Genomic DNA, 21,777 nt, shown 5'->3' with positions numbered 1-21,777 from the left:
ATGAAAAGTGCTTAGATAAATATAAGATGCTAGATTTCATCTTTTGGTTCTCATCCATGGCTCTAAAGCTCAGTGGGGAGAATAAACTGAATCAATTCACAAATCTCTAACATTTAAGACATCTACTTAGGGGCAGTGAAAATAAATAAAATCCCAGTAACTTGTCACAGAAAGAAATTGGCAGATTCAGAATTTCAATATGAGCAGGCTGGCTCCAGAGCCTATTCTTTTAACTACTACACCATACTTCTTCCATATGGTTTCTGGAATGTCTAGAACTACTGGAGGGATTCTGAACAAAGATGTCTTTTAACAGAATTAAGTTGTAATAGACAGAAACTGAGATTAAAAAAAAATTGAAGGTAGCTTGCTGACAGCTCTAAAATATTATATTGTAGTTGGGATAAACTCTTTTCTACTTACTGCCCATGGGGCAGAAGTAATTGGAAGAAGAATCCTCAATAAAGAAAAAAGATGATCCCCACCAAAACAAACTTTCTAAAGATAAGTCCTCATCCTTCAGTTCTATATTAGGCAACAAGTTTCATTTTGATCCAACTTGATAAGGCTCCTCAAGGCAGGGATGGACTCTAAAATAAAAATGGTTCTTTAAAAAGCTTTCTTTTGGGTTCATGAAGAAGATATAAAAGAGGCTGGGTGTGGTGGCTCATGCCTGTAATCCCAGCACTTTGGGAGACTGAGGCAGGAAGATTGCTTGAGCCCAAGAGTTCAAGACCAGCCTGGGTAACAGGGTGAGACCTTGTCTCTATTTATATTTTTTAATTTATATATATATACATATATATAAATATATATAACAAAACATAAAAAAACACAAAAATTAGCTGGGTGTGGTGGTATGCACCTGTAGTCCCAGCTGCTTGGGAGGCTGAGGCAGGAGGATCTCTCGATCCCAGAAGTCTGAGGTTACAGTGAGCTTTGATCACACCACTGCACTCCAGCCTGGGTGACAGAGGGAGATCCTGTCTCTATTTGAAAAAAAAAAAAAAAAAAAAAAGAAAGATATAAAACAGTTTCCTTGAAGTCTATATTTAAAAGACATACAGATTCATTTGTTCAAACCATAAAGTCCTGAAGAATCTATTAAGATAAATAAGATATATTTCTTATATTTTAGAGACTGATAGATAATTCAGTAGAACTCTCACCTTAGCCCCAAAAGCCAAGATACATATTAATATTTACTACCTTTAGCAGGCTGAATGTGCTTTGTATTGAGGCCTGAATCAGCTAAGAAAGTACTATGTCATATAAACACCATGTTTTATTTTCACTTATGCTCTTATTATAGAACTAGACTGTGAGCTTCCTGAGGCCAGAGATTTCTGTGTTTCATGCTTCTTTGTATAATCCTTGGAAGCCAGCACAGTGCCTTGTATAAAGAGGCACTCAATAAATATTTGATGAATAAACATTACATATATGTACAAGTATGTACGTATACACAGTAAGTCCTTAATGTTGATAGGTTCTTGGAAACTGTGACTTTAAGCACAATGACATATAACAAAACCAACTTTACCGTGCACTAATTGACATAAACAAGAGTTAAGTTCCTTTGACCTATCCTGGTCACAAAAACACCAGATTTCTAAATACAGACCAAAACACTTCTAATATTAAACACTGAAATAAATATGAGCTATACATACATTTAAGAAAGACTTATAAAAACAAGTAAGTAAATGATTTACCTGCTTATTCAGTCCCAGGTGGCCAGAGTCCATCCCAGCAGCTCAAGGCCAAGGCGGGAACCAACCCTGGAGAGGATGCCATCCCATCGCAGGGCACACTCACACATACACTTGCACTCACTCAGACTGGGGACAATTCAGACATGCCAGTTCACCTAATGTGCAGACCTTTGGGGTGTGGGAAGAAACTTGAATACCCGGAGAAAACCCACACAGACACGGGGAGAATGTGCAGACTCCACACAGACAGTGGCCCCAGGCAGGAATGGATTTTTCTTTTCTCATCAACATTGAAACAAAACGACATTGGACAAAACGACATTATTTGACAACCTGCTGTATTTAACCTGCCGTATTTATTTACTTTGCTTTGTAAGTATACAAAGCAACATGAAGTATACACAGAAATGAGGGCGGGTAACAGAATAGATAAGAATAGGCGTGAAACTTTTCACCAAATACCTCTTTATATACTTTGACTTTGAACCATGTAATGGAATCTAGTTTATAAGTAAAAAAAACAAACAAACAAACAAACAAACAAAAAAAAAAAACCTCCCAGACCTGTACATGAGTAGCTTTCCCTTGCTTCAACAACTGTAGCCAGTTTTCTGAATGGGGATAGATGGGCAAAAAGGTCTCCTGAAACAGACAATGGGCAACATACCCCATTACTCATACTGGAGGTAAAAGAACTTAGTGGTTATTACGGCTGGCTCTGGAGCCACTATGCCTGGGCTCAAATCCTGGTTTTGCCATTTACTAGCTGTGTGACCTTGGACAAGTCACTTAATCTCACCACCCCTCAGTTTTTTGCAGGGGTGTCCAACCTTTTAGCTTCCCTGGGCCACACTGGAAGAAGAACTGTCTTAGGCCATACATAAAATACACTAATACTAACTAGCTAATGAGCTTTAAAAAAGGTGATATCTGCCATCATAGATAAGCAAAAAAGTCCTTGCATTCAAAGGGTTGGACATGGCTGATATCCTGTCTATAAAATTGTATAGATGGAGACAAATTAGTACTCCCTGACAGGCTTACTGTGACACTTAAAGAGACAATAAAATGCTAAACACAGTATCTAGCACATAGTCAATATTTGCTATGGGTTTCTATGATTTTTTTTAACTAATAAACAAAAAATGTGAGCAAGAATAAGAGATGAAGATGCTAACACCAGCATCATGTACAGGTCTGGGAGTTTTTTCTTTACTTATAAACTAGATTCCATTACATGGTTCAAAGTTCTATCCCTAGAAACTTTCTAGGGATAGAAAGCGGTGGCCCAGATGTATACTGTTCTCTGGGGTTATATCTGGTTGAAGTCTGGAGAGAGGAAAAGTACCAAAGCCAACAAAGATATGATTGCAAAAACACAAGCAAAATGACCTAATACACAATGAAAAAAGAAGACATAAGCAGAAAAGTAAATACAAAAGGTGGATATATGAAATAATGCTGAATCCACTTATAATTAAAGAAATACAAATTAGGATGAGATACCATTTTCATCCATCGGATTGGCAAAGGCATAAAGGTTAATTGTACCTGGTATAGAGAAATGGGGCTTAAAGGTTGATCATACCTGGTATAGAGAAACGGGATCCCCATACAGTGTTAGCAAGATTGTAAATTAATATAACCTTTTATCTTAAGGGAGGGAAAATGGAAGCTAATTATTCAAAATTTAAAACGTGTATATCCTTTATTTTTAATTTGTACTATTTTATTTATTTTTTGATTTTTTTTTTTTTTTTTTTGAGACAGAGTCTTGCTCTGCTGCCCTGGTTGGAGTGCAGTGGGGCAATCTCAGCTCACTGCAACCTCTACCTCCCAGGTTCAAATGATTCTCCTGCCTCAGCCTCCCGAGTAGCTGGGATTAGAGGCACCTGATACCACGCCCAGCTAATTTGTGTATTTTTAGTAGAGATGGGGTTTCGCCATGTTGACCAGGCTGGTCTGCAACTCCTGACCTCAGGTGATCTGCCCGCATCAGCCTCCCGAAATGCTGGGATTACAGGCGTGAGCCACCGCAACCAACTTAAAATGTGTATATCCTTTAAACTCACAATTCTATCTCTAGGAATTTATCCTAGAGATCATTATAAAACAGTACAAAGATATATGTATAAAAATATTCAATACAGCATTGTTTAAAAAAGTAGAAAAAACTGAAAAAAAAAAAAAAAAACCTAAATGTCCATCAATAGGGGATTGTTTAAAAAATAATGTGCATCCAAATGTGAAGACAATGTAATCATTCACCCATTCATTCAGTGAAGATTTACTGAGCATCTACTATGGGGTCCAGAATTATTCTAAAGGTTGGGGATATGGCAGTGAACAACACAGTCAAATATTCCTCCCCACCATAGAGTGTACATTACAGTGGGGGAACAGACAATAAACAGAAGTATGCTAGGAAAGTCATTAATAGGGAAGGGGGATAGAAAGTGATAGGGGAATGGTTGAAATTTTAGATACAGCAGCTAAGGAAGTCATCATTAAGAAGGAGGCATTTGAGTAAGGACTAGACAAGAGTGAGCCATGAATCTGGGACTGTTCCAGATTCGTGTTCCAGGCAGATGAAATAGCCCTGAGGCAGAATGAGATGGCTCAGTATGTCCTGATATGGAAAGACACTACTGTGAAGAAAGCAAGTCGCAGAACAGAATACATGGTATGATCCCATTGATGCTTTAAGGAAAAGGACACGTGGGGGCCCCTGTGAGCTTAATCACATCTCATCCATGCCAGAAATACAATAGTGGCCACCTCTGATAGATGAGACTTCTCTTTTCACTTTAATATCTCCCTTGTAGTGTTTGAAAAATTTTTAAAATCATGAATAACTGTTAATTTTGTATGAAAACAACTAATTCAAAAAGTCAAGCAAAGGTTCTTTAACATGGGTGCATTAAGGATCCTCATCTCGATTCTTCCAGTCTTAAAGTTACTCAGCACGGTAAGCATGATCACAAATGGAACCTTCTTCAGTCTATAAACCCCAATCCCAGCAAACATTTTCAACACAGGTGACAGTTCATTTTCAGAAAGAGGGTTGGTGTTCCAGGAGGCTCACATAGCAGACAGGAATTGCCTGAATACTCTCACTCCCTTCTGGGCAGCCTAGTTGATGACCATAAAAAGCTGTGAAAGAATCCACTGCCTGGTTTATTGTCTGCGCTCATCATGAAAATATGTACTGATTTAATATGCTGAACTCTTTCTTCTATACTGGGGTCTGCAAAAGGCAAAGCATTCCTACATTAGGGAAGCTACTGGGGGGGAAATATGCCTGAGATCATTAAGATGCCTGAACTGCTCCAGGAAAAGGAACAAACGTGCCTTTTAAAATCCTGAAGTAAAGAAAGTATCCACAAAAGGTCTAGAACAATAATTCTCAGTAGTAGGGGAGGCAGAGGAGTGGTGAGGCAGATGTATACTCCGCTCTCTTTTCTCCTCGGTTGTAGTAACTGCCAAACCTGAGCCACTGTTATTGACAGGAATGTACTAAGTAAAATACAACAGAAAACAGACTGAGAATCACTGAGCTAGAATTTCTTTGCAATTGCTGTGATTTTCTGTTCACAGAATCAGAATCAGGATTTTAAAGGTATCTCCAAGAAAAGTGAAGGTAGCTACATTACTTCAGGTAAAGCCAATACAACAAAATTCCAAATTAAACTCTAAATCCCACAAATCAAGTAAATGAGCTGCTAAATCTCATCCGCACCAACTCTCCTAGTAGTTCATCATTTTAAATGGTCCTATAAGTGACAGGGACAAACTCCCCATATCAGTCTTGCTGTTAACACTAATATGTCACTCAAAATAACACTAAGTGACATAAAAAACAATTCCTTAGGCATCCATGTACTCTTAATCCTATCCCCTCTTGCCTTCTGAGGAGTTTATTAGTACAGCTAAGCTCTCTTCTGGACCATTAGCCTCTCCTCCTCCAGAGGATCCTTTTCGATCAGCAAAAACATGCTCTAAAATCTCCCAACTTAAAATACATACACATGTTCACATGCTCCTTGTCCCCCTTCAACTACTTCCCCATTTTTCTACTTCCCTTCCCATCTAAACTTCTCCAAAGAGTTGCCTATACCGGGGTTGGCAAACTACAGCTGTTGTGCCAAATCCAGCTGGCCATCTGTTCTTGTAAATAAAGTGTCATTGGAACCAGTCACATCCATTCATTTATATGTTGTCTATGGCTACTTTCACACTATAAAGCAGATGTAGTCACAGAGAGAGCAAACAAAACCAAAAATTTTTACTCTCTGGTCCCTTATAGAAAAAAATTTGCCACCTTCAGGTCTATACCCTTTGCCTCCACTTTCTTACTGTCCATTCACCTTTCTACCCATTCTAATTAGGGTCTCTGTAATCCTTCTAGCGAAATAGCTTACCAAGATAACCCACGACATCATCTTACCAAACCCAAAGGCCAATCTTCTGTCTTCACCCATCTGACATAGATGGCTACTCTCCTTTTTCAAACACTAACTTCTTTTGGCTCCCATGACACCACACCAATCTCTCTTGGATTTCCTCCTGCCTCTTGAACCTTCCTTCAAAGAAAGTCTCCCCTGTTGACTCTCCCTCCATTAACTAACCTCAGGGCTCAGTCCTATGCTCCTTCTCTTTTCATTCCCTAGTCTTATTAACAAAGATACTTGATCTTTTATGTTCCATGGATCCTTCTGGCATCTGGTGAAGCCTATGGACCCTTCTCAGAATAATTTTTTTAAGGTATAACTTAAAGTACAAAGGATCACCAAAAATACCCCAATTTTATTGAAAAAGTTTTCAAAAATTTAAAAAATTGTGATATATTCTTCTGTATTAATGTGTTCTTTTTCTTTTTTTTGAGATGGAGTCTCGCTTTGTCGCCCAGGCTGGAGTGCAGTGGTGCGATCTCAGCTCACTGCAAGCTCCGCCTCCCGGGTTCACACCATTCTCCTACCTCAGCCTCCCAAGTAGCTGGGACTACAGGCATCTGCCACCATGCCAGGCTAATTTTTTGTATTTTTAGTAGAGATGGGGTTTCACCATGTTAGCCAGGATGGTCTCGATCTCCTGACCTCGTGATCTGCCAGCCTTGGCCTCCCAAAGTGCTGGGATTACAGGCGTGAGCCACTGTGCCCGGCCTAATGTGTTCTTTATCAATGCATTTGATAATGGGATCTAGCTGTAGGTCTAATAATTCTGTACTGTAATTCTGAAGTAGTGATGTTTAGATGCTAATTTGAGATGTCAGCAACAACTGTAATGCAATATGAAAATATCTTGATTTCTACTGGTGACAAAATTACAATATTATTACTACTACTGTACTTTGAGGCCTACATTCAAAATGGAAGGAAATGCTAAATTTCAGTCACTGGTTAGAAAAAACAAGAAAAGTTTTTCCTGTTCCGGTTCACAGATCCCCTGAATTCTATCAGTGAATCTCTGTGAGGTTCCTGGACCCCGGATTAAGAGCCCCTTCACTAGAAAATCTCAGGCATTCTCAGGCCCTTCTCTGCATGCCTCAGGAATCCTGAGCCCCGGGGACCTAGTCCTACAGAGCAGCGGGCCAGGCCTAAGCCTCCATTTCTTCCCCAGCCCCTGGCCCAAGGGTCGAAGTGGAGATGGCAACCCCTCCCCAGCGTGCATGCACCTCTGCTGGCAGGAGGCCAAGCCTCTGGCCACAGGGCCTAAGAGCCAGGCTTATTCAAGCTCAGTTGAGGCCACCCTCTGAGCCCCAGGGAGGAAGAAGGCCCTGTTCCCCAGCCGGCAGCCACTGCTCTCCCTCCCAGCCTCTAGTCTCTGACCCTTAGCAGTGCTGGGCCAAGAGGAGTGTTCTCACCAGTCATCTGCAGGCTTTAGCCATCCAGCCCTTTCCCCTGCCCAGGGCTGGGGCTGGACGGGGTCTACTCCTCCCACAGCTCCCTCCTCCACCCCTCACATACACAACTTCTTGGCCCAGCCAAGCAAGTCCAGGTCACAGAATGGCACCAGAGGGGTCTGTGGTCAGCCACCCCACCCTGAGGGCAGCATGGGCACCACGGGGCGGAGGGGAGGGAGAGGCTGCCAGGAGCCTCCAGATGCTGCCTGCTGGCCTGCAGGAGAGCCCTGCAACAGCTGCTGCTCCTGCCTCGGCAGTCGCCTCACCTCCTCCACCCAAGCCCCTATTCGGAGGCTCCGTGGCCGGGCCAGCCCTCGGCTGCTCACAACTGATTCAGTCTCCCTTCTTCACATGGGGAAAGCACAGCAGGGATGTGTGGAAAGAATGTACCTGTAGATGGGTACATACCACAGTGCTGTAATTTTGTACGTTGCAATCATGTAAATACATGTATGGATTTTATTATATACATATATAAAAATCTATAAAGGCATATTTTTAGAAAAACAGTGCACCACTACTTCTCTGAAAATAGTCTGAATAAGAATAAAATTAATTTCTACAGGAGAAAAAAAAAGAAAAAGAAAATCTCAGCCATTCTCATGACTTCAGAACCATCTGTATGCTGAAGACTCCCTTGTCTGTATTTCCAGCCCAGACCTCAGTCTTCCGAGTTCAGATTGGTACATTCAACCTCCCACTTGACATCTCTACTTGGATATCTCACAGGCATCTCAAATTTTAACATGTCAAAAAAACCCCAAACGTGAACGGTTAAATCCCCCCGCTACCCAGCCCTCTTTAGATACCACTTTTCCGATCTCAATACATGGACTACCCCATCGTTTAAGTTGTTCAAGGCAGAAACACGACATCAACCTCCGCGGTATCTTTTTTCCTAAGCGATTAGTAAGTCCTATGGACCTGACCTCCAGAATACCAAATCCATCTGTCTCTTTCCATGTTGCCACACTACTTCAAGCCACCAGCCTGCAAGAATTTCCTAACTAGTCTCCCTGCCTTCTCTTAACACTTGCTCCACCATTTACCACACGACTGCCAAAATTTATACTTTAAAATATTGATTGGACATGGAGGCTCACAACCGTAATCCCAGCACTTTGGGAGGCTGAGATGCGAGGATCGCTTGCGTCCAGGAGTTCGAGACCAGCCTGGGCAACATTAGTGACATCTCTTTTTTTTTTTTTTTTTTTTTTTGAGACCGAGTCTCACTCTATCACCCAGGCCAGAGTGCACTGCCGCGATCTCGGCTCACTGAAACCTCTGCCTCCCGGGTTCATGCAAGTCTCCTGCCTCAGCCTCTCGGGTAGCTGGGATTATAGACGTGGACCACCATGCCTGGCTAAGTTTTGTATTTTTAGTAGAGATGGGGTTTCACCACGTTGGCCAGGCTGGCCTCGAACTCCTGGGTGGCCTCCCAAAGTGCTGAGATCATAGGCGTGAGCCACTGTGCCCGGCCGAGACCTCATCTCTTTTAAAAAACAGTAAGTAAATTTAGGTCTGAATCCCACTTAAAACTTTTCAATGGCTTGCTGTTACTCTCAAGATAAAAAACAGACTCCTTACCATGGCCCATGAAGTCCTGCATGATCCAGCCCCATGTGCCTCTCCAGCCTCACCTGGAGTCATGCTGCTTTTCTCTGGCTATACTCCAAACACAATGATCTTTCAATCCCCAGAACATGCTAAGGTCTTTCCCACCTAAGCACTTCTAAACACGGAGTTTCCTGTGTTTTAATGCTCTGCTCTATGCTCTTGGAATGACCAACTTTATTGCATCCCTCAAGTCTCAGCTTAAATATTATCTTCTCAGACAGACCTTACCCTGACTACTCTAGTCATAAACCCCTGCTTATTCTCTATCACAGTACTCTTAAGTATTTTCCTTATTTCAACTACAGCTGACTTTTGGACAACATGGGTTTCAATGGTGTCGGTCCATTTATACACGGATTTACTTCTGCCACTGCCACCCCTGAGACAGTAAGACCAACCCCTCCTCTTCCTCAGCCTATTCAACATGAAGATGACGAGGATGAAGACCTTCATAATGATCCACTTCCACTTAACAAATAGTATCTATATTTTCTATTCTTTATGATTTTCTTAATAACATTTTCTTTTCTCAAGCTTACTTTTCTGTAAGAATATAGTACATAACACATACAATATATAAAGTATGTGATAACTGGCCGGGCGCGGTGGCTCACGCTTGTAATCCCAGCACTTTGGGAGGCCGAGGCGGGCGGATCACGAGGTCAGGAGATCGAGACCACGGTGAAACCCCGTCTCTACTAAAAAATACAAAAAATTAGCCGGGCGTGGTGGCGGGCGCCTGTAGTCCCAGCTACTCGGAGAGGCTGAGGCAGGAGAATGGCGTGAACCCAGGAGGCGGAGCTTGCAGTGAGCCGAGATCGCGCCCACTGCACTCCAGCCTGGGCGACAGAGAGAGACTCCATCTCAAAAAAAAAATAATAATAAAAAATAAAGTATGTGATAACTGACTATGTTATCAATAAGGCTTCCAGTCAACAGTAGGCTATTAGTAGTTAAGTTTCTGGGGAGTCAAAAATTTTATATATATATATATATATATATATATATATAATATATATATTTTTTTTTTTTTTTTTAGACATGATCTTGCTCTGTTCCCAGGCTGGAGTGCAGTGGCGTGATCTCGGCTCACTGCAACCTTCACTTCCTGAGTTCAAGCAATTCTCCTGCCTCAGTCTCCCAAGTAGCTGGGGTTACAGGCACCTGCCACCATACCAGGCTAATTTTTGTATTTTTAGTAGAGATGGGGTTTCACCATGTTGACGGGGCTTGTCTTGAACTCCTGACCCCAAGTGATCCATCCACTTCGGCCTCCCAAAGTGCTGAGACTACAGGTGTGAGCCACTGCGCCCAACCATATGTATATTTTTGATTGCATGGGGGATTGGTGCTAACCTCTGTGTTGTTCAAGGGTCAGCTGTATTTATTTGCTTATCTGTTTATTGTCTTCTCCCATACCTATAAAGGAACACCAATAAGGACAAGGGCCATTTTACTCACTGCTGTCCAGGACCTAGTATAGTGCCATGTAGAGAGCAGGTATACTCAATACATATGTGTTGAACGAATATGGTTTTGCCCTGAAAGCCCTTTCTATTGTGGGGCAATAGGATTCTGAAGGCCCTTCAGAAAATACCTGGTGCAGTGATTCCACGATTCTACTGAACTTTCTGAATTAGTGTTTCTCCAAAGGAATTGTGCCCCTGGGTTTCATTCTGAGAGAACAATCTACAAGCTTATAGGAAATACATAAGAATATTCTTTCTACCAGCAGTAGAGTATATAAAGAAGACAGAGTCAAAAAAACTGCAGGAAAATAAATAGTATGCCTAGGAATGAAAAACTCATAACAGCAAAGAGAAGTAGTAATATAATTATAATTCTATGAAACCTTAACAATACTGAGGCCACATGACATGGCATATGGCATTAAAGAACTACAGATCTTTAAGGAAACAGGTGTTAAGTTAAAGCTGCCTCCAAAGATAGTGAACTGTAACCTAATTTAATGTATAAACAAACTGTAACTTAACATAAGAGTGAGGTTACAAGCATAATAAATAGCTGAGTCTCAGCCAATCATAGCAGCTGAAACCTCCAGCCAATTGGAGGCTAAAGCCTGCCAAAACATGACCAAATAAGGCAAACACATAACTGTAGCCAATCAGGCTATTTCTGTATCTCATTTCCTTTTCTCTGACTATAAATATAGCCTGCACAACCTCCACTATGGAGTGGAACATTCTGTACCAGTTTTGGTCCTGAGTGTTCCCTGAACCTTTTTCTACTGGATTAAACTCTGTTAAATTTGACTTGTCTAAGATTTTCTCCTCTTAACACAGGCAACACTTCTAAATAAAAAGGACAATAGCAGTCCCATTTCTCCACTCTGCAATTACAATACGAATTCTAGACAGTCCACTCTTCCACATACTTTTCTTTGGAGCACTGGTTCTCAGAGGTGATTCTGCCCCTGGGAGAACATCAGATAATGTTTGGTGACATTTTTGATTGTCACACTGTGGGGAGGGCGGATACTGGCATCTGGTGAGCAGAAACCAGGGGTGCTGCTAAACATTCTGTAACACACAGGACAGCTCCCACCACAAAGAATTATTCAGTCCAAAAGGTCAATAGGGCCAAAGTTGAAAAGCCCCGCTTTAGAGGAGTATGTGATAAAAAACTTAATGTGATAAAACTGGTATGTGTATATCATCTCTTGGAAGATATCTAAGAAACTACTAAGAGTGATTGTCTCTGGGGAGGAGAACTGAGGGTTTGGGGGGAAAAGAGAAGTGGTGGGGAGACTTTTTTTTTTTTTTGAAAGTCTCACTTTGCCACCTAGTCTGGAGTCCTGGAGTGCAGTGGCACGATCTCGACTCACTACAACCTCTGCCTCCTGGTTTCAAGCAATTCTCCTGCCTTAGCCTCCCAAGTAGCTGGGATTACAGGCACACGCCACCATGCCCGACTAATTTTTGTATTTTAGTAGAGACGGGGTTTTGCCATGTTGGCCAAGCTGGTCTTGAACTCCTGACCTCAGGTGATCCGCCTGCCTTGGCCTCCCAAAGTGCTGGGATTACAAGCGAGAGCCACTGCGCCTGGCCGAGACTTACTTTTTAACTACAGTTATTCTTTTGTGCCTCTGAATTATGTACTATATATATATAACCGACTCAAAAATCAGTAGTAAAATAACCAAAAAATAGCCAGTGTGGCACATGACTATGATCTCAAAAGACTACCTCTGACTCTAGAACATTACTAAATGGAAAACAAGAAGAACAGGACCTATGTTGTAGAACAAATCCTGAATTAGGAGTCAGAAAACCAAGGTTTTGTCACTTCAAACATAAGCATATCACCAAACACTGAGCTTGTTTCCTCATATGTAGAATGTAGGGTAGTGTACCCTATTCCATGCACACAGAACTGTGAAGATCAAATGAAATTATGCAGGTGAAATACACTATGAGCTACTAAGAACCAAATACATTGTAATTATTTTTTTAAAAGTCCTGGTATTGTGAAGGAACAAGATTAGAAATGATCAATAAGACCTTTAACATTATTTCCTTTCTAAATTACGTATCATTGTCAATGGAGTTTTAGAAGTTGTCTGCTGTTAATAGTACTGAAATTTTCTACTTACGCTGCCTACCCTAAGATGATAAATAACTTAAGGGAAAGGTCTTATTATGATGAGCCACACAAACTGTAGGCAGTTACTAATTATTTGATGATTTGCATGATTATGATAAAGGTTAAGAGGAAAAATTTTTTCCTGTATCACTAAATTTGCTACAAAATAAGTACAAGTGAGGAATTTTGGCTCTGCTAGACCCCAACAATAATCCTATGATTGGCTGCTTTAGTAGAAGAGAACAGTAAAAGCATTCATCAGTACATAATATGTCTAGTTTAACCACCAACTCTTTTGTCTAACAGCTGGGCTATGTGGGCATAGGCCAAAGAACTAAATCTCTTACTCATAAATTACTGAGTCATGAAAATAACACCTTCAGCACTCATGTCTTTGAACGGCAAGGACAGCCAATATGTAGGAGTTGCCAGCAAAAATGATTAATGTTGATGATATTGTGAAGTTCTGTGGTTTTAGCAATTCTGAGCCAAATAGGCGAAGCACCAGTCACCAGAAAGGAAAAAGGAAACTGTAGGTGTCTTACGTGATATACTTGTTATAGAGGATGAAGGCATGTTCAATGTTGCCTTCCTCAGAGTAAATGGATGCCATTCGGATAATCTCAACTCCAGAGCGGAAGTACCGACGGGGGTGGAATGTCTTCATTCACCTCTACCGCACTACCCAGCTGGGAGAGAGCCCTCACCCGGTCTTCGGGCGGGAGGCTCACATCTCCATGGTCAGACATCAGGACCAAGTTCTGAGACAGAAAAAATAGATGGCATCAATACCGTTGCCCTCATCATCCCAGCACAGTCTTACAGTTTATCTCACAGACCTCTACCTTAAGAAGAAAATATAAGAGAAACATACCAAATGCTGTGGCTCCTATTAAATAAGGACTTTCCTACAAGAAGGCTGAGACCCTCAAGGAAGCCCAAATCACAACGATGACAGGACTGGCAGACTAGAAAACGTACAACCCCTGTACCATAATTAGGTGTATAAGGAGTAGAACCACAGCGGACCAACCAAAGGTTCAGTTAAAGTTAATCAAATTGCTTGCCATTAGGGGGCCCGCCCACAGCACTGTAAAAGTGGGAACAGCATCTTTTATTTTCTATTATTTCTCCTTCCAGATACCCACATACCTCTACCCCAGTACCTGGCAGAGTGCGCTCAGTGAACTTTCGTGAGGATTGTTAACTAACCTCAAGGTTGACCATTTTTACTTAATCTGAGAGTAACTGACATTTTCTGTGGTGTCCTTTTTCATATTTGAGCACAAGGCGAGTAAGGGAACTGGTCTGGGAATTAATGCTCATAATTGTAACTCTGCTCACCAAACCACTATAGTCAACTATAAAATCATTCATTCATCATTATCATGGCAAGGGATTTGAATCTTGAAAACAACCATTTACTCATCTTCATAGACTAAACACTGAATAGCAAAAAGGCACGATGGTAACTTGCACTGCAAAAACCGCTGGTGTCCCAAAACTCCAGTAATTCTAGTCTTTCTAGATATAGTTGCTGTTAGAATCAGATTCCAAATTCCAACCAGATATCACCACTATCATCTCCAAAATAAATCTGGGCATTTGACACACATTGCATTACAGCAAACCCTAATCAGTATGCTCTAGAATATACAAACTACAGTAGAATAAATCTTGGAATTCAAGGCCCTGTGGCAACTGGCCCTTCCCAACAGAGATCTTTTGCTTCAGTCAGGATTCCAATCCGCCCAGGCATCCTCACATTTCAGTTTCATTTATCTATCCAGTTTTTCTTTTCTACTACAACTCTTCCCTAAGGGGTGGTCTTCTCTCAGCCAATTCCATCTTTAGGTCTCTTCAATATTCGGGTCAAATTCCTCCACAAACCTTCCCCTCTAAACACCCTCACTAACAGCACAAAACCGTGAGGACTACTAGGGATGCAGAGATAGTCCATCTCTCACGAGGCCTCTTTAGGGACTCAGAAAGCCGCAAGCATATCTAAAACCTCCCCAAGTAAATAGTAAACCTAGTCCACAGCCCATGAAAGTTAACTGAAACAGAGGATGCTTGTTGCATCTCAGTACCTCTTGGGAGAGGTTCTTGTGGGTTAAGAAAGGAACCACCTCCCGAGGCCAGGAAGCGGCGCCGGTTACCACCCGGTTGAGCAATTCCAAAAAGGGGATGCAGCATCTGCAAATGAGGGGGAAAGGCGGCGTAAAGGACCGAGGGGGAAATACGAGTAGGAGAAAGGAAGTAGCAGGCATGAGCGAGGGGGCGTATACAGTAGGGAGGGCTCTATCGACAACGGCTTGAGGAACCCTTCTTGACGGCACTCAAGACCGACTCGCCAACCCCAGGCACAATCATCCAGGGTTTTCGGGATCTTTCAAATGCAGTAGGCGGGGAAGCGCTGGGCCTGGCTGGTCAGGCGCCAGCCCGCGGAGACCGAAGCCGTCGGGTGCCTCGAGTGAGGCAGGCCGGGCAGGGGACTCGGGGAGAGTAGGCTGCAGGCCCACACTCACGGCGGCCGCTCCCCTTCAAAGTCCAACCACGCTCGGGGGCCCTGCCCCACCACGTTCCCGGGACCCTTCCCCACCTTTCCCCGCGGATGACACTCGGAGGTTCCGGAAACGTCACATCCGGCGCCCGCTCCGCCCACTCCCGCTGGTCTGTCTATTACATTCCAATGATTTAGGACTTGGAATGGAGAGCTAGTAGGTGGGCTAGAATCGGCACCTGCGGAAAATCCGACCAATGAGGAGCGAACGACACAGCGGCCATCTTGGTAAAGGAAAGGAACAAGGAAGAAAGTGGAACCAATTACCAAGCTAAGGTTTATTTTTAAAATTATTTTGATTTGGGGTAGTCCCTCATCACACTCACATACTCCTGCATTTAAGGAGGGATTGCTGATCCCAGTACAACTGCAGACTTAGCTAAACTAACCAGGATTTATAAATTGGGGGACAGAAAGTCTTTCGAATGTATTTTTTAGCTTGTATTACATTCTACACAAAATTGGTAGTCTTAGATATTAGGCAATATCTAAGACTAATTTTATTGCTTAGAAAAGAACATGTCTTTTTTTTTTTTTTTTAAGACAGGGTCTTGCGGTGTCACCCAGGCTGTCACAGGAGTGCAGTGGCATGATCATAGCTCACTGTGGTCTCCAACTTCTGGGCTCAAGCGATCTTCCTGCCTCTGCCTCCCAAAGTACTGGGATTACTGGCGTGTGCCACCGCACCCAGATGAGACTAACGTTTTAATGTCAAAAAACCTATAAAATATTCGAAAAAAAAGCGTTCAATCTCTAAGAGCCGCTGTGCAAAAGCAGTGGGGACACAAAGATCTGTATGATACTGTTCCTGCCCTGAGACCGGACAAGGTGGTTTTATGCATCAAATACAGAATGGCACGTTCTGCATGTAGATGTGTGTCTTAACGAATCCATATACATCCTCTTTACAAAAAGGTCGTACAAGCTTGCTAGTCATTCTGTCTCAGGAGACTTTGTGAAACATTAGGCTTTGGTTTCAAAGTCTAAGTCTCTGGCGGACACTTACCCAAAATTTGGGAGCCTCCCTGTGAGTTTGTTAGTCTGATGGCATGACCTATTCTTCAAGGTCTAGCTTAAATCCCTAATTCAGGTGTTGCCTCCTCCACCTAGCCAGCCTCCAGATCTCTCATTTCTCCCAACCTCCGTTGTGTATATTTCTGTTGGAGTTACCTGAAGTGATTCTGTGTAGTCATCAACTTTTCAGACTTAGGGTTGAAGGTACTTGCTTGCATCATCACCTCCCCTTCTGCCCCCCAGCAAGCATTAATGTGCATGGGTCTACTATCAACTCTCATGGATCTACTGCAGATAAATCTGGGATGATAATTGTACAGGGTACTCTACTGTGTCTTCAAAACTCTACTGACACTCTTCAGAATGTAAACATGATGGGTTGGGCTCAAGAAATTGATGCAGTGGGATGCTGGTCATTGGTGGGCATGTAGTGCAGATGGGGTCCTGGCAGGAGGCAACACAGGTCAAAATCTGATCCATTCAACCTCTCACTCAATAAATGTTTACTGAGTGTCTACTATGTGCCAGGTTCTGTTCTAGGTGTTAGGGATACATCAGCAAACAAATCCAGCAGGTGGATACTCTAATGGTGGAAGCACAGGTAGAAGTACAGCTGGTGGGTAGGGAACAGGGGCATCTGCTCCCATTCAGCACAATCTCTAAAGTAGTTCTTTTTTTTGTAATGTTTAGCTTAACAAGTAAAGAAAATTTACAAACATCCTAGATTTTAAGATTATGATGAGAAGACTTTAAGAAGCTATAACTGAGACACACACATAAGGGGTGTGCATAGTCATAAACATAGCCAGTGCCACATAGAGGCTGTTCCTGATATTAGAAATTAATATGCCCAGTTGCTAGCAGTTCTTAAGGTGATGGCTAAGTGAATAAGGAAGCAGGATCTAGTCTTTTTAGGGAGAGAATTTGTAAATGTTGATCAGAGTTTTTGACATCTGGGGCAAAGTTCAATACTCAGCTTTTTAGGGACCTGAAATAAGAAAATCTTGGCCAAGGTAAAAATTTTACATTCCTCATTTCTTGTTTAACTGGAAAAGTTTAAAACTGCACAATTTTGTATACACAATCAGCAAATCAAAGCTATAAAAGATTTTTGGCATAACTGATGAGAATATCCTACCTACCCTGCCCTAAAAGATTGGAGGCTAAGCGTGGAAGGTATTCCTTCAGCAAATAGGCTTCAGCAGTTCACCTGGCAGACTAAGACCAGGTTAGGAATTGAGATGCTCTTTCCTTCCGGTGCTCACTCCCAGCCATGAATACTTTTCCTGAATATAGCAGCCTCCATCTGGCCTCTTGCATATGCCAACGTCAGGTCTCCTGCACTCCTGCATGCTCATTCCTACTTGCTCATATTTGGGCAGCAGCAAAGATGCCTAGAAGGTGAAGTTCTTAATCTGAAATGTAGCATCGGGTTTAGAAAACACAGGCCTGGACCAGGTGCGCTGGCTCACGCCTGTAATCCCAGCACTTGGAAGGCTGAGACAGGAGGATCGCTTGAGCCAGGAGTTCGAGGATATAGTGAGCTATGATTACACCATTGCTCTCCAGCCTGGGCAACAGAGTGAGACCTCTAAAAAAAAAACAAAACAAACCAAACAAAAACCCAGGAGGATCACTTGAGCCAGGAGTTTAAGGCTGTGGTGTGCTATGATCTCACCTGTGAATAGCCACTGCATTCCAGCCTGGGCAACATAGTGAGACTCCTACTGCTAAAAAGCAAAAAGAAGAAAGGAAAGAAAATACAGACCCAGCGGAGTTCGGGGGGTGGGGAGGGTGAAAACAAGGAAGACTCCAGGTGTATTTCACTTGCAAGGTTGGTACTCTTGTGTTAAGTGACATACCTAGAGGGACAATTGCATTAGTACAGGAAGGGCATTCATTCTTACCTACTACAATGCATTCTTACAACAGCGGCTGATGATTTTTTTTTTTTTTTTTTGAGATGAAGTCTTGCTCTGTCACCCAGGCTGGAGTCCTCCCCAAGTGCTGGGATTACAGGTGTGAGCCACCACGCCTGGCCACTAATGATCTTTTTAAAGCAAAAATCAGATTCCATCACTCCTGGGCTTAAAACTCTTCAGTGAATTCCCATGGCACTTGGAATAAACATCCACACTCCTTACTGGGGATTACAGAGTGACTCGGCCCCTGTTGCCTTTCTGACTTCATCGCCCAATCTCCTTGCTTAATGCTCTCCACCGACACCATCCAAACATCTGCTTTTCCACTCAAGACCTTTGCATAGTTGACTCCTTTTCCTGGGATGCTTTTACCCTCATCTTCATTTGGCTGGCTCTGCCTCATCATTCATTTCTTAGTTTACATGTTACCTCCTCCAGGAGAACTTCTCTGACCACCCATTCTAAGGAGCCACCCAGTCATCCTTCATTAGTTGGTCCTATTTTAATTGTCTTGATAATCCTTCCCACTGTCTGATATGATTTGGGTTGCTTATTGTCTTTCATTCCCCACTAGAATATAATTCCAGAAAGTTAAGATCTTCTTCTGCCTTGCTCACAGCTCCATCCCCACCACCTAGAATGGCTTGCGAACCCAGATGTGACACTCAATGAACATTGTTGAATGTTCAAATGTTGTTGAGATAAATATTGTCTCACTGTCTCCAAAATGATTTACAGGAATGTAATCAGCCAGTTACGCTGATTACTGAGATGAACAATGAAAAACAATGACCGTTATGCTTTTGGGACCCACTCTTCTCTGCAAGGCACTTAGAGCTAGAAGCAGAAAGCCTAAAGGCTAGATGCCTTTATTAATTGAGCAAGTGTTTATTGAATATCTTTCATGCTCATGGGTCTGTGTCTGGCGTGGGTCTACCACAGTGAAAAAAGAAAAACTGGGCGGGCATGGTAGCTCATGCCTATAATCCCAGCACTTTGGGTGGCTGAGGTGGGCAGATCACAAGGTCAGGAGATCAAGACCACCCTGGCTAACATAGTGAAAACCTGTCTCTACTAAAAATACAAAATAGCTGGGCGTGGTAGTGGGTACCTCTAGTCCAGCTACTCAGGAGGCTGAGGCAGGAGAATCACTTGAACCCAGGAGGCAGAGGTTGCAGTGAGCTGAGATCGTGCCACTGCACTCCAGCTTGGGCGACAGAGCGAGGACTCCGTCTCAAAAAAAAAAAAGAAAAGAAAAAAGAAAAACTGAGTTCCAGTTGTTTTAAGGCTTCCGTGGATAAAAGTTTTAGAGCCATTAGAAGGAAAAAATTCTTTAAAAGATGAGCAATATTCTCAAGGGGAGGCTAAGTGAGCTCCATGCATTGAGACACTAAAACAGCCTATCTTGAACATTGCTTGGGAATGGAGGGCTATGAAAGCAGAAATGGAGTGTGTACTAAAGACAAATTGTTCACATTGTTAAAATTTTTGCTATGAGTCCATTGGGAATATAAAATGACAAATGGATTTGAAAAGTAAATACTTGGGAAGAAAAAGATATAGAATGAGCTGATTCAAATAAAGGGAAATGTAGCAAATGCACTGGAATCTTTTAAGTTTGTGCATTATGAAATGAATGCATATATGTTCCTTTTCAGCTGGAGTTGGAATTACCCAATGAAGTTGTTCTTAAGAAGGCTACTTAAAACCAATAACATGAAGGTGAATCTGTGGTTTGGAGCTCCCCTTACAGTTTGTTTGAAGACTGGTCTCTCCATCTCCAGGAAAAATGACCACTTTGGGAAAATGAGTTCTTACGCATGCTTGGAAATATTTTTAATGTGTATATATTATTTAAATTTATGTTTAAATGTGTACATGAGGAATCTGTTTATGTTAGACATATTTTTTTCTTTTGTTACCTGCTTGCCAGCTGTGGACTGTATAATTTATTTTCCAATAAGTCAAAGTCTTTGTTTTAGGTCAGTGCCATTTTCAAGGTTGCGAATTTCAACAAGAGTTAAATGACACACGAAACTTTATGGCTATTTGAGAATTGGACATTTTGAATGAGAGATTTTATCATTTTATATTTGGTTTACATATTTCTTTTCAAATATAGGGCCTGAATTATGACCAAGCACTATAACTTTTAATGAGGGATAAAGAATTGCATGCCACTCTGAAAAATACTCATTTAGTTAGTCATTTGACAAATATTAATTATCATCTATGTGCCAGACACTGTTTAAGGCATTAGGCACATATCAATGAACAAAGCAGACAAAAATTTCCCTGCCCTTGGGGATCTTGTAGTTTAGTGATGGATGAAGGAGTGGTGGATTCTAAAAATTATCATGATAAAGAAGTCAATTACATAGTGTATGAGAAGGTTCAAAGTACTGTGAAAGCAATGGGCCCTGGCACAGGAAATCAGATTGAAGGAAGGGAGAAGCAGTGAGGCAACTGCAATTCCAAATAGTGTGGTCAAGGAAACTCCCATTGAAAAGATTTGAGAAAAGACTTGGAGGTAAGAAGAGCTTTCCAGGCAGGGAACAGCAAGTGCAGAGGCCTTGAATCAGGAGCTTGCTGGTGCATTCAAGGCACAGTAAGGGGGCTCAGCGTGCCCTGGAGTGGAGTGAAGGGGAGTGTAGCAGTAAATCATGTAGGGCAAGAGTCAGCAAACCAATGCAGCCTGTTTTTGTAAATAAAGTTGTATTGGAACATGGCCATGCTCGTTTGTTTATGTATTTTCTGTGGCTGCTTTCATGCTACAACCACAGACTGGAGTTGTTGAGACGGAGATGATCTATCCCACAAAGACTAACATATTTAACTGTCTGGGTCTTTATAGAAAATATTTGCTGACCCCTGCTGTAGGTAAGATTTCACAGGCCACTGTAACAATGTTGACTTTGACTCTGAGAGAAATGAGAAGCTATGGGAAGGATTGAGCAAAAGAGTGACAGGATCTGATTTGTGTTTGAAAGGATCATTATGGCTGCCATGTTGACAAATTTTAGGGAAAAGGCCGGGAACAGGAAAACCAATTAGGACTGTGGTTCAAAAGGTGTACCAACCAGGCACAGTGGCTCATGCCTACAATCCCGTGCTTTGGGAGGCTGAGGTGGAAGGATCTCTTGAGGCCAGAGTCTGAGATCGCAGCAGCGAGCTATGATCACAGCACTACACTCTAGCTTGGGTGACAGAGTGAGACCATGTCTTTAAAAAAAAAAAAAAAAAAAAGTGCACCAATGTGCTGCCAAGACACTACAGCAGATTAATCTGGGTGCAGCTGGGTATTTTAAATTTGTGAAGGATTCATAGCAATACCCAACATCTGTTAGATATTGTATGAGCTTCTAGCTAGTAGGTATAGTTCACAGTTTCAACATCAGATCATGCCACATTCCTTTCAATGATACTGTGTCTTTGTGAAGC

The 21,777-nt window shown here is 42.2% G+C and overlaps 1 protein-coding gene and 1 pseudogene across 2 annotated transcripts in view; both read right to left on the bottom strand.

Annotated features, from left to right (window-relative positions):
• STAMBP (STAM binding protein) overlaps positions 1-15,433 on the bottom strand; it is a 38,444-nt gene extending 23,011 nt beyond the window's left edge. Inside the window, 4 exon segments of the mRNA XM_003268672.4 lie at positions 13,383-13,489; positions 13,491-13,598; positions 14,928-15,033; positions 15,366-15,433. Of these exon segments, the coding sequence (XP_003268720.1) occupies positions 13,383-13,489; positions 13,491-13,586 (203 nt within the window). The 5' untranslated portion in view covers positions 13,587-13,598; positions 14,928-15,033; positions 15,366-15,433.
• The window catches only part of LOC115838256, a 29,110-nt pseudogene continuing 22,694 nt past the window's right edge, over positions 15,362-21,777 (bottom strand). The window contains exon 9 of the transcript XR_004033261.1: positions 15,362-15,624. The product of XR_004033261.1 is annotated as an STAM-binding protein-like (transcript). The remainder of the gene's footprint in view (positions 15,625-21,777) is intronic.

The sequence above is a fragment of the Nomascus leucogenys genome, chromosome 14 (assembly GCF_006542625.1).
Source record: "Nomascus leucogenys isolate Asia chromosome 14, Asia_NLE_v1, whole genome shotgun sequence".
NCBI classification, from domain to species: domain Eukaryota; kingdom Metazoa; phylum Chordata; class Mammalia; order Primates; family Hylobatidae; genus Nomascus; species Nomascus leucogenys.
Note: the sequence above shows the minus strand (reverse complement) of the source record. Positions and strands in the feature narration are given on the sequence as shown.